Consider the following 14,349-nt stretch of genomic DNA (forward strand, 5'->3'; position numbering starts at 1 on the left):
AGGTATGATTAGCAATAAACTGTTATTGAGAGTAGTTAAAATAAATGTCTGAAAATGGTATTTAAATACTAGAATCTCGTATAGATTCTTAAAATATAAATTAACTAATCAGTATAGTGCATTCCAGCATACTTTTATCTTACAGTGTTTATTCTTTTAAATGCTAAAGCCAATTTGGCTAATGTTTTTTAGACTTGTTTAGATATGTCATTTTGGAGAAGTTACACAATTATTTCTATGGATGTGTTTTCACTAATAATTTTATAATGCATTTTCATCTAACTTTTTTTTGGACTGTGATTTTTTTTCTATGTAGTGCATTTAAAGGTGAAACCTGAAGTTTCTTGGCTCTTGGTTTATGTTTACACTCATTCTTTCAGATCATATGAGCCCGGATATGATATTTTACATTCGGTCTTAATTCCTGTCATGTTGATTACATTTAAAAATATGATATAAATTTATGAGATTTTATATAGTTTTTATCTATTTTAGTGTTTTGGCAAAATTAATTTATTCTTTACATTAAATTACTTAATTTTGATACATATTATCATGGAAAAGTTGTATTTAAGGGATAGTTGTATGTGTTTGTTTTTACTTTTGGTCTTTTAGTTCCAGCGTGTTGTCCTTTTGGTTTTGTTTTATTGCTTTTTTCTTTAATTTTGCTTACCAGAGCCAAAGCCTTAGTAGAAGAACAACGCCTTTTGTTCCTAGGGTTCAGGTAAAGGCCTTGTCTGCCTGATAGAAACTAAAGTTGTGTTTTAACCCTTATTTGTATGTTTTTGGAAAATGCGTAGTAGGGAAACTTTTTTTGGTATGTTGCTCCAAGCCATATAATTGACTTTTAAACCATTTTATGAGCTAGCTTGTAAAATTCTGCATGGGGATTAAACTACAATAAAAATTTAAAGAGACAATCTTAGTTAGCAATTTTATATGATGAACTGAATACCAAAACTCATAGGTTTCAGAGTGGCATTTAATGTAGATTCTGCTTATATACATGTAACATTGAAAGTAATAGCTAATTTTATACTGTTGATATTTTTTATTTACTACACAAGGCTGCTGTCTCTTTAAATCATTCATTATATCACTTGACATCTACATTCTCTTGCATTTTCCAAGCAATAACTCCTTGAGGAGAATTGGCAAATAAATTTGTACCTTACCTAAACATTAATTTTATGCATTTTAAGGTTCAACTTTTAGAAAGTATATTACTTTTAAAAATCACAATCCAAATAAAATGCGTTGGGTTCATTTTGTTTACATTTTATAATTGTCATTCCATTTAATTTTACTGTAATACTTGGGTACAAGTTGTTTGCCTCTTTTCATTAGCAAACCCTTATATGATAAAGTAATGTCATATAGTTTTTCTAAGTAGTATTATGCTTTCCTTGCTTCGCTGCATGTTTTTTTTTGTCATTGTTGGTTTTGAATGATACTAATTTAGTTTAAATTTTAAAAATTAAAATGGTTCTAGTTAATATTATGTAACATAAAACATTTACTTGTGCTGCTCAGTTTCTGCTTAGGAAATTTAAAAATGGTTACAAGGTAAAGCTAGAATGATAATTATGTTAAAATAATTAAACTTATACCAAGATTTTCATTAGTAAAATTGAAGTAAAGTAAGAACTATGTTATATGCAGAATTGTGAAAATACAGCTGTTATGTTTTGGGGAATCAGCGGATATATTAATCATTCATTTAAAAAGCACAGATAAAGAATTTAGAAATGTGATAAAATATTCTAACTAATAAAATGATTACATTTTGATAATGTGAACTGGATATCTATTAAAAACTTCAATGCATGTCCTGTACTATAAAATGAAAATTAGGGCTATTGATCAAATGCCCAGCTTAAGAAAGTTTATTAAAAAGTTTGATTTTGATAGAAAAATCAGTCGAATTAAAATGTGCCCATTTCATATCTATATTATCTTAACATTTATATATTTGTAAAATGTAATTTAATAAGCAGTTAAGTATTATAAAATATGAAAGCCACATGCCTAATATCTGTTTGTATAAAAAATGAATGTTATTAGTAAGTGATATTTTTGGTTTTCCATGGCATAAGAAAATCTAAAAAGAATACTTTTTTATCAAACATTTGAAATGTATATCTCAAATGTTTGGTTGTAGTGATTTCAAAGGAACAAAAATATTACCTGCAGAGATGAAACAAGTGCTTAGTCTCAATTCTTCAAAAACAAAAAACTTACAGAGATCAATACTTTGCTCTAATAATTGAGCTTAATCTAATAATGGTAATTACGGCTTCTTCGTCTTTTAAGTGTAGAATTTATTGGAAAAATTTTTAGCTTCTCAGAATCTTTTTTTCTCTTTGAGGTGTCATAATATTCATGTCATGATCCTCAGAGAAGGATTTTAATATCATGGAAAAATAAAACCATAGCTTTTTATTTTCTATAGACAATAGAAAATATAAGAAATTAATCTGGTGTTGGTCACACAGTTTAGAGGAACCATGATGCTGTCTGACGGCATCTCTGTTTCATCTCATATACAAGACACTCTTGTATTTCGTACATTTTTCTCCCCTTCAGGTCTTTTGCCAGAGTAGTTCAGTCTCTTATCCTCCTCTGTATCTATGTGCTAATATCGTTAGGCAAACAAACATTTGAACTTTTTTTCCATTCAGATGTTAAAGGTTCAGCTTCTCATTCTCTAAGATGCAAAGTGAAGGATTCAACAAAGTCATGTTAGAATTGGAAGTGAACTACCAGTATTTTATATATAAATAAGTTTATATGTACTAGAGCCTGACCCAGACCTGGCTGTCTGCTTTGGAGAAGAATGACAGACATGAGATGTATATTTAAATTCTTTTAAACTGCTACAAACGTTGTACGTGCAAATCAATGGAAAAATTAAATAATTACCATACATGCACATACATATACTGTAAAATATATAAACCATAAAAATACATATTACATAAATATATTTTTTCCCAAATTCCAAATTTTATATTCAGTTTAGTTTCAAGATAGTAGTCAGAGGGATATGCTGAGTTCTGAACCAAAATGTGAGTCAGAGCCACAGCTATCATAGATCTTGACATGGTAGAATCAGCTAGCTAGGTGTAGGAGTGTGAGGTATGTGTGTAGGAGGTGACAATTGTTAAATCAAATGAATTCAGCAGGTGGATGTGAAATTCCAATCTCTAATTATAGCATAGGGAAATTATTCACATTTCCTCATCTCAAATTATCAAATATACTTTTATTCTAAGGATGATGCATTCTTATCACAGAGACTTTATGTCTATGTAAGAAAAACTTAAAAAGATGAATTTGTTATAGTTTTAAATACAAACTTAGAGTCTATTGACTAAAGCTATTAGTAATTCCCCATTGCTTAAAATCTTTGAGATGTCTTTTACTGAGGAATAGCATAAAACATTGGCTTAAAAATTCCCTGTGAATGCCATATGAACAAGTTACTATCTATTCAATTCATTTTGACCATTTATTCTGAACTCACTATTGTAGCAGAGCCAAAATGAACTACAGTGATTCTTGCATGAAGATAGGCAGCAATCATTGTATATAAAGTTCTTACTTATGATAGTGTAATTATTACGTGCTTGTTAATCAGCAATCAAATTAGTATAAAAAAGTCCAAGTGATTTATCAATCAAACCAAAATATTGAATTAATTTTCTATTCATTGAAGTTATTAAAGCATATCCTTTAATTTTAAGCACAATTTCCTAAGTGAAATATATATTCTGTGCTAATATTAGTGTATGGAAATGGGGCAAAGATTGGGAATGTAAACATTATGCTAAGATAGTAAATGTTTAAGCTGATAAATGAATATTTTTGCTTTTCAGATAAAACTATGGTTTGACAAGGTTGGTCACCAATTAATAGTTACAATTTTGGGAGCAAAGGATCTCCCTTCCAGGGACGATGGGAGGCCAAGGAACCCTTATGTTAAAATTTACTTTCTTCCAGACAGAAGGTAGGAATATGAAATAAAAATAAATGTTGTTGAAAATAAGTGAGAAACGTTAATACCAGTGGATGTTTTGATTCTGTGTTATTTATTTTTATATATCATACCAGTCAGATGCTTATGAAGTTTAATGAACGCCTAATGATTCTTAGAAATCAAAATAATGACAGTAAATACTTTGAGATTTTTAAAAAAACTTATCTCTGTGCTTTTTATTTCATCACCCCATATCATTAAGGAAATTTACCTCTGGGTCAGAATCAGCTTCTTCAAGTATAATTTGTTTTGTATCCTTGCTAATCAACATAAATATTGCTCTACCCTGATTTAAATAGAGAAATTAGGATTGCAGAAACAGTTTATTAGAAATTTATCTAATCACCCTCAGTTTCAGACATATAAAAAAATAAGAGATTATTCAATAAATATCATGCAAAAAGAAAGAAGTAATGACACCCGTTACCCTTTCCCCAGCTATTCTGTATCCCTGGCTTTAGGAGAGAGTGTTCTCCTGGTCTGTTCATTTTCTCAGGTTGGAAGTGGCTGGGCACCAATGTGATCTTAAATAAGTTTACATACTTTTGAACCCTTATTTACTGAGTTCAAGTTCAAAGTCTTCCAGTTTGAGTTTAGTGCCAGACTATCATCTGAAGAACAATTGAGGCAAAGTAAAAGATGAAAGGAAAGAAGTAGACAGTTAACCAAAGCCTTAAATTATGTTTGATATGTTTTAAAGTGAAAGTTATAGAAAAAATTTCTCAGAAAATATGTCAAAGTGGCACAACATCTAAAGTTATCAGAAATCGTTTGCTATATAAATTTTTCTTATAAAGTTTACTTGAAGATAGTTGTTTTATAACAACTTAGGTTGTCTTTTGGACAGGAAACACTTTGAACTTCAAGGGAGGAAGAGATCATCCATGACTAGAGCTATTAAATCTAACTTAAACTTCAGCTGGTTGACAGATGCCACAGCCATATTACCCTGACATTCTGGAGGCCAAGTCACTTGGTTTTTTAGAGCACACATGGTTTCCTAGTGTAAACATCCGTAGAATGCCATCATAAAAAACTGCAGAAAATGCTGCATTCCCATCTATGCTTTTATGCACACACATACCAAGTTTCTACTTACTCAAAACGTTGAAGAAAAATACTTTTTAAGATGATAAAGCCTCTCAAATTATTGAATTTACTTCTTGATCTTGATTGACTGTTTTTGTATGTGTTTATTCTATTTTCCATATCCTCCCAACTTTCAGAGCAGATAAAGCTAAAATGGAAGAGAAGGTCCCCTTAATCACTTACTTATATTTCAGATATAGTATTTTTTTTCATTTCTCAACACCAAAGAATGTGAAACAATTAAATATTTTCTTCTATGATAATTTTTCAGTTGAATTTCTTTGTCACTTAACAGGAATATTTAGGCAGGTTTGTAGTTTATTGGTGAAGAAAAGAATTATCTGGTTAACAGAAACAGCTACATTATCATTTTAACTATTTTTTTTTTGATTGACACAAGTGTTTACACTTGAATAAAGGATTGTTTATGGTTTGGGTATGAATTGTTTCATTTTTCTTGACAAATTTTTGGGAGGAAAACTACGTGAACAAGTGAACATAGAAAATAATTGATGCCATTTATTGATAAGGATTTCTGAAGGGGCAAAGGAGGCTACGTAGAAGAGATTTATTCTAGAATGTCAGTATGTCAATTATGCTATTCGAAACATTATTGTCTACAGTGTACTATGTACTCTAAAACAACAGGTGAGCATTTTTTTATATCTTGAAGTAAAGCTGGCTACCAGTTAAAATATTTTTTCTTTCTTACATTTTGAATTAAAACAAGTTTTTCCATTCTGTTACTAAGTTAAACTAAATGGAAACTAAAAGTATTGGTAACATAAAAATAGGAAAATCTTTAGGTTAGATTTTATTTTTTAAAAATATTAACTACATTCTTAACAGTTTAATGATAGTGTTAGAGATCTATTTTACTATAGTTAGCAACTATTTAAAAAATATCTATAGCGTGTTTATTGATCTTAGTTTTTAATTATTTTTAACAACTTTTCAGTGTTTGACTTATACAGCATTCTCTTATGTAGAAGGCCTTCATTAAGCTTCTAGAAAAACCCATTATTTTTTAACTTCTGAAGACAATTTTTCAGGTTCTTTCCATGCATTGGTCCTTTCATGCACAATAAATTGCCTTATTAAATTGTCATCATATATGGTGAGTTTTTGAGGAACTTCCAAGATTATCTAGTTTTCCTTCTATCCAGTGCAGAAATCCCTTTAAAATAGTCATTCTTGTCTGAGAACTTTTTTCACTGCTTAAGAGGAAGTCAAGGCTTATTCTGTTCCCTTTCATATTGCAGCATAAACTGCTCTTGAATCAGACAGCAAGACTCCTTATACTTTCTTTCTAGCCTTTATGGAAAGGACTTTGTCTTCACAGTGTGTCATAATTCATTCTTTAATGGATGGGATATAAGTAGATCATTATAAACATTTGTTAAAATTTTAGAAGAAGAGAAGGACTGAGAGAAAAATCGTGTTATAGTCCTTGTTGTTATTTCTATTATTTAATTATTTTTATTTATAATACTTCTTTTTCACAAATTTGAATAGAGATAAATTCTTTGGGTTTCCAAAGTTATTTTCTTTCCAATGGCTTAAAAATTAATAAAGGTACATTAATTTAAGTTGGCTTTCTGCCCCCATTAAATATATGTGTTCTGGAAACATATGTTCTTGCATTAAACATTAAGCCCTACATTCACCTAAGAGAAGTTGCCTAGCCACCCCAATTTAAAGATGCTCTATGTCCTCTTAGTTCTCCTTGCTTTTTATCCCAACATTCTTAAATTGTGCTGTGACAATTTGTAACAGTTAAAATGGTTCTACATGGAGTTCGTTGTCCACTTACTTTAAGCAGGCTCTCTAGATAGCTTAGCATTTCTATCCTTGATGATTTTCTTTATTTCTATTCAGTCATTGATCCTAATAAGCTAAAGTATATACTTAAGTACATACAAAAAGAACGTATGTACCCAGGGGATGAGTAAGATCATCTAATGTCGTTAAAGAAGAAATATTTGAATTTTTTTTATTTTTATCTCATTATTTTAGTTTCTTTTTTGGCTATTTATCTATGTATATGATGTATTAGTACAACCGAGTAGTAATATATGCATATATAATTCATAAATACATGTGTATATAATGGGATGCATAATTAAAAACATTCGCTTGATAGATATAGGCAATTAACAAAAGTATGGAGGCTGCTGAGGTGGAACTTCCTTCCATCTATCAGGATGGGTGTCTTCCGTTTCCACCTAACATTTAGTGACTACCTCACTTAGAAATAATTTTTATAATGTTTTTACAGACTTGATAAATGTCAAATAGGCAAGTATGTATTTCTTATATGTAAGAAAGTAACTTGATAGAATGCAATAACAATTGCTCATTAGCTAAACATATAGTTCCAAATTTATTAGGTCTTTTGTTGCACAATAAGAGTTTTGTAGTTTAAGTGAATAGTATATGTAATGATACTAGTTATTAGCATTTGGAAGGCTTTGAATAGCACAGTATATTTAAAAATTTAGAAATAAGATTCTATAGTCTGGTTTTATTTAGATTTTAAGAAAGACATTATCATGGGAAATTTTCAGATTCTTGAAATATTGCTATTATTAAGTCATACTTATCATGAGATATAATTATGCACATTATAGATTTTAAAGGCAGTTTTAAAGATTATATATGTGTAACGTATGAAAAATTGGTGGCAAAACTTCTTGCCTGAGAAATTTTACACTAATAATTTTTATGGCAAAACTTAAAGGGTTATATAAGTTTATACACACTTTTTTAATTTATAGTGATAAAAACAAGAGAAGAACTAAAACTGTAAAGAAAACATTGGAACCCAAATGGAACCAAACATTCATTTACTCTCCAGTCCACCGAAGAGAATTTCGGGAACGAATGTTGGAGATTACTCTTTGGGATCAAGCACGAGTTCGAGAAGAGGAAAGTGAATTCTTAGGAGAGGTATCTGGTATTATTTTAAAACTTAACTCTACATGATCATCCTGAATACATTTATTTATATGACTGTCAGTAAAAATTTATATTTTTAATAATAAAAAATTTTTCAATTACAGTTGATGTATTATATTAGTTTCAGGTGTACAACGTAGTGATTTGATATTTATCTAACTTACAAAGTGATCACCCAGATAAATATAGTACCTATCTGACACCATACATAGTTATTACAATATTATTGACTATATTATTCCATATGCTATACTTTACATCATCATGACTGTTTTGTAATTACCAATTTGTACTTCTTAATCCCTTCCCCTTTTTCACTCACCCTCAAACCTCTTCTCATATGGCAACCATCACAATATTCTCTGTATCTATGAGTTTGTTTCTATTTTGTTTATTTTGTTCTTTAAATTCTACATTAAGTGAAATCATATGGTGTTTGTCTCTCTCCGATTTACTCCAATGAGCACAATACCCTCTAGGTTCATCCATGTTGATTCAGAGGGCAAAATTTCATTCTTTTTTATAGCTGAGTAATATTCGCGCGCGCGCGCGCGTGTGTGTGTGTGTTTGACCTCTTCTTCATCCCTTCATCCACTGATGGATACTCAGGAAACCTCTATAACTTGACTATTGTAAATAATGCCACAGTGAACATATGGATGAACATGTCCCTTCCAAATAGTGTTTTCAGTTTCTTCAGATAAATACCCAGAAGTGGGATTACTAAGTCCTTCTTTGTCTCTTGTTATAGCCTTTGTTGTAAAATCTATTTGTTTGGCATAAGTATTGCTACCCTGGATTTTTCTTTTCATTTCCATTTTCATGAAATATCTTTTTCTGTACCTTTACTTCCAGTCCGTGTCTCACTTTTGATCCGAAGTGAGTCTCTTATAGGCAACACATGTAAGTGTCTTGTTTTCTTATCCATTTAGCCACCCTGTCTTTATGTTGGAGCACTTAATACTTTTACATTTTAGGTAATTTGTTGATACATATGTAGTTATTGCTATTTTATTATTCATATTTTTTATCCTTTTCTTGAAACTCCCCTAATTTTCTTGTAATGATGGCTTGGTGTTGATAATCTCTTTTAGTTTTATCTTGTCTGGGGAGCTCTTTATCTGTCCTACAATTCTGAATGATAGTTTTGCTAGGTAGAATAATCTTGGTTATAGGTCCTTGCTTTTCATCATTTTGAATACTTCATGCCAATTCCTCTGGCCTGCAAAGTTTCCGTTGAGAAATAAGCTGGCAGTCTTATGGGAGTTCCTTGTAGGTAACTAACTACTTTTCTCTTGCTGCTTTTAAGATTGTCTCTGTCTTTAACCTTTGGCATTTTAATTATGATAGGTCTTAGTACGAGCCTCTTTGGGTTCATCTCGTTTGGGACTCTTCTTTTTGGTTTTGTGTATCTCTTTCCTTCACCAGGTTTTCCATTGTTATTTCTTCAAATAGCGTTTCAATTTCTTGCTTGCTCTCCTCTCCTCCTGTAACCCTATGATGCGAATGTTAGTATGCTTGATGTTGTCCCAGAGGCCCCTTAAACTCGCCTTACATTTTTGGATTCTTTTTTCTTGTTCTGATGGGGTGTTTTCTGCTACCTTATCTTCTAAATTGCTGATTGAATCCTCTGCTTCATCTAATCTGTTGATGCCTTCATTTCAGTTACTATATTCTTCATTTCTGACTTTTTAAAATGTTTTGTCTCCATTTTATGGGGTTTTTTTTGTTCGTTTGCTTGAATTCTGTCTTTTCATTAAAGTTCTCATGGAGTTCATCAACTCTTTCCCCTAAGTTCAATGGGCATCCTTATAACCAGTATTTTGAACTCTGCCTCTGGTAGATTGCTTGTTTCCATTTTGTTCAGTTCTTTTTCTGGAGCTTTGTTCTGTTCTTTCATTTAAAACATGATTCTTTGTCTCCCCATTTTGTGTCTGTTTCTATGTCTTACGTAGAGCTACAAGGTCCCCCAGTCTTAGTAGAGTGGCCCTATGTAGTAGGTAGGGTCCAGAAGCACAGTTTCGCTGGTCACCATGTACTTCAGGTGTGTCCCTTGTATGGATTGTATGTGCCTTTCTGTTGTAGTTGAGTCTTGGTTGCTATTTGCACATCAGTGGACAGGATCGACTCTCAGGCTGATTGTTGGTGAGGACTGGCCATGATTACAGTGGAGGAGCTATTGTGCAAAGGCTGACCCTACATGGCAGGATATGCTTTAGCTGGATTGTGGTGCCTTCCTAGTCTGCCCTTTGAATGTGTTGTCCATGGAAGCTGCTGAGTGATTTTTTAGCTTAGACAAAAACTAGCCACTGGGCATGCCAGCCTTGAAGGCTTTTGGGAAGGGCCCCGATGCAAACCTGGTTCAGTCACAGCCTGTACCCTGCTCAGGACCACTTAACATGAGCCACCAAGCAATTTGCAGATGGCCATCACCTGTGCTGGGCTTGGCAGTGCCTTGAGAGGCCAAGTTGTGAAGTGAGACTGGCTGCTGCTTGTGCTGGGCTTGGGGCTGCTCAGCAAGAGGTATGGGGCATGCCAGGGCCAGATGCTGCTTGTCTAGGTTTTGTGAACCTTTGAGAGATTTTAGGAAAGCCCATAGCATGAGTCAAGACAGGCCATTTGTATGGAAAAGGCACTGGAAGAGGCTTGGCTGGGCCTACAAATTGGGTGTAATGGGATTCTCAGGGAATCACGAGAGCAGAATGACCTTGTTAGCCAGGTTGTGGGAGACCTAGACGTGTCCATCACCTGTGTCTACACTCTGGGCAGTGAGAGGGCTCAACAAGAAACAGTGGATTCTGCCAGCACTTCTGTATGGGCCAAAGCCACCCCTCCACATTAGCTCTAAAGCCAGACAATTTATTTCCTCCCTGTATGTCCCTGGCACCTTTCAAGCTGCTGCCCCAGTGCTGGAGCTCAGAGCGAGTGAGTCTGTTAGCGTGTAAGTCCTGCATAGGCCCATTGAGAGAAATTCCTGGGACCCCAATAGCCATTTGTCTCACTCGGCCATGATCTCGACTGGTTTTCACAGACAGAAGTTGTGGGAAGTTCTCTTCCTGTTACTACAATCCTGGACTGGGGAACCTAGTATGGAGCTAGGACCCCTCACACCTGTGGAGGAACTTCCATGACCAAGATATTCCTCCTGATGTTTAACCTCCCCACACAGGTGTGGTTGCAGCCTGTTCCACGTCTCTGCCCCACCTACCAGTCTCGAGGCCGCTTCTTCTGTGTGTCCTTAGTTATCAGACTTCTGTTCAGCTGGACTTCAGGTGATTCTCAATGATGATTTTTCTGTAGTTTAGTTGTCAGTTTGATGTGGTCATGAGAGAAGGCAACCCAGCTTTTAGCTACCCCACTATCTTGACCGGAAGTCCCACCTCAAAAATTTATATTTTGAATATCTAAAAAAGTAAATATAAATTCCTTAACAGAATGAATTTAGCTACTGCTTTAAGACAAAACTTATTGATGTCATAAAAAACAATGGTTCTAAGTACTCTATGACAGTTTTTACATGTTTATTCCTGTTGTAGAAATCTCAGTACTGATAAGAGATTGATTTGTATTCCACAAATATATTGCTGTGTTTTATAGTATGTATATCATTTTAGTTTACTGAACCAGCTATAACTACTAGTAGTGTAATAATTTATTCATGGATTATTTTTTAAGCCCTGTAACATACCTGTAATATGCTAAATACTGAGGTTTCAAAGGTAAATAAGGCATGTTACTTCAAGGAATTTATAATTCACTGGGAATACAGATGAGTGAAAAGGCAATTATAATATAGTATGTAGATGGTGTTACAAGGTAATGCAAGAGTACATTCTTGCTGTTTAGAAGAGGGGGAGTGGTCCAGGGAAGGCTCCACAGAGAAAATAGAATTTAGCCAAAAGTCAAGAGGTGAGAAATTCCTGTAGAAGGAATAACAGGACACTAGACTCGAGGGGGTTTTAGACAACTGCATTGAAATCAGAAAGACAAATAGTAAGAAATGAGACTTGACAGTTAAACTGACATTAGATTATGTCCATTAATAGGTCACATTAGAAAATTTGGTTTTTATCCTGCGGATAACGTGAACCAGTGTTAGATTCTAAGGGGAATCTCCAATACAAATGCTTTATTGCATTTGTATTGGAGAAAAATATTTTTAGTATAATGTGGGGAATGAATTGGAGAGGAGTAAAATGAGATGCAGTTTTTTAGCTATTAACACACTAAGTTATGCTTTCGGAGTTTTTCAATGTGTTGGTTTCTCTGAGTAAATTAAATGGTAACCTCATGGGAAAAACAATTTATAAAAATATTTAACTAAATGTTGGTGGCTAAGGAATGGAAGATGGCAAAGCAGTTAAGAAGAACAGTAATTCAGTCATTAGGAGCAAAGCCTACTGTTTCTTAGCTTGTGTCCTTAAGCAAGTTATTAAATCTGTTTGTGCCTCAGTTTCCTCTTCAACAAAGTGGAAGTATTAGAAGTATGCTACTCAGAATTAGTATGAGGATTATATAAGTGTGTGTGCGCATGTGTGTGTGTATATAAACATTTGGAATACAATGTCTGTAATTTTGAAAATGACTAGGTAAAATAGGAAGAATGAAAGAACTTAGCTGTTTTGCTTCTTTATGTCCCATAGCTAAATAGTGATTTATCATTATAGAGCAGTTCTCATGTACCTAAGTACAAACACTGTCATATTTGTACATGATGCTAAAAGAAAATAAACAGTGTCATTTATTTCTATGGACCAATTTCTTTTGTAAATTTATTAAATATTCATATTATGAAATCTATATCATATGGTTCATTTTAAAAATTTATTTTTTCTAAGTTTTAGTTTTTTGCAGCATGAATGCATAGTTTTAAGTAAGACTTTGATTTATGTTACCACTCTTTGATGTGCCAGCTATGAGCTTAGACAAGTTCTTTTAATCTTTTTTAGCCTTGATATCCTCATCTATAACAGCTGAATGATAAGAACAAACTGATAGTTTTTTAAATGAAAATTAAGATAACATATGACACGATTTTTAACACACATTAGGCACTTCTAATTTGTTTTACTCTCCCCATTTAGAGTTTTGTAAAGGTTAAGTTAGTGAATGAAAATGAAAATGCCTTTTCTGAAATTACAAAATGATATACATATATTAATACTACAAACTTTCAATAATAAGTATTATTGCTCTGATAGCAAATTTAATACCCTCTAGTGGTAGGTACTCAAGGGTCTACAAAATAAATGTCTTAGATGTTTAAAACTTATATCAGTAAGAATTATAAGGTCTAGGAACTGCTACCCTGAACAAGTCCAATCACATCTGATCTCGGAAGCTAAGCAGGGTTGGGCTTTGCTAGTAGTTGGATGGGAGACCACCTAGGACCAGGGGTTATAGGTGTAAAAAATAAAAAATAAAAGATTGTAAAGCTGACAAGGTCCTTGCAATCCGTGAGGTCAACCAAGAGTTGCCTCGCCTAAAAGCAAAACAAAACAAAACAAAACAAAAAACAAAGTTATAAATACTTATCTTTTGTTATTGTCAAAACATGAAAAATTTTGCAGCATGACCTTGCTTTTGATCTAACAATATTATTATCATTATTATAAAAGTTATGAGATCATTTAAGAGAATTTCTGTATTATTAGTATCTAACAGTTCTTTGTCTCTTGGTTTTATAGATTTTAATTGAATTAGAAACAGCATTATTAGATGACGAGCCACATTGGTACAAACTTCAGACCCATGATGTTTCTTCATTGCCACTTCCACATCCTTCTCCATACATGCCACGACGACAGCTTCATGGAGAAAGCCCAACACGGAGGTTGCAAAGTAAGTTTTCAGTAAAGTTTTTTATGTCTTTATTGAATTATTTTGAATGATATATATCATAGAATTCGAAGATGCCGTTATAGGTATTAATAGGTATCTCTTAGTGTTTTCATAGCTATTATTGAAACTTTAGTGTTTGATACACTAACATGAGCTGATACTTAAGTATTTACTCATTACAGAATAATCCCAAATGAAACACAGTTAGGTTTTAATTTTAGCTCTTAGAATCTTAAATATAGAAATGAGATAGCTAATACAGTAGGATTTGATCATACAGTTGTAGGTACTTGAATTTGTGATTTCTACCTTCATTTTACCTAATATTTGATGAATATGTAAGATAGCTAGTATAATGTAGTGGTTGAAACCATCACCATGAATATTGCTCAGACAAATCTGAATTTAAATTTTGGTTCCCT

At 32.7% G+C, this 14,349-nt stretch overlaps 1 protein-coding gene across 50 annotated transcripts in view; it reads left to right on the top strand.

Annotated features, from left to right (window-relative positions):
- RIMS2 (regulating synaptic membrane exocytosis 2) overlaps positions 1-14,349 on the top strand; it is a 526,738-nt gene that overhangs the window by 274,984 nt on the left and 237,405 nt on the right. For 27 of the 50 annotated variants that reach the window (XM_016147467.2, XM_036232962.1, XM_036232966.1 and 24 more), the window contains 4 exons: positions 677-724; positions 3,879-4,009; positions 7,906-8,077; positions 13,774-13,927. In XM_016147467.2, coding sequence (XP_016002953.2) covers positions 677-724; positions 3,879-4,009; positions 7,906-8,077; positions 13,774-13,927 — 505 coding nt within the window. The remainder of the gene's footprint in view (positions 1-676; positions 725-3,878; positions 4,010-7,905; positions 8,078-13,773; positions 13,928-14,349) is intronic. The other 23 variants (XM_036232960.1, XM_036232938.1, XM_036232939.1 and 20 more) reach the window with 1 other exon arrangement.

Source organism: Rousettus aegyptiacus, unplaced genomic scaffold, assembly GCF_014176215.1.
Source record: "Rousettus aegyptiacus isolate mRouAeg1 unplaced genomic scaffold, mRouAeg1.p scaffold_m13_p_15, whole genome shotgun sequence".
NCBI classification, from domain to species: Eukaryota; Metazoa; Chordata; class Mammalia; order Chiroptera; family Pteropodidae; genus Rousettus; species Rousettus aegyptiacus.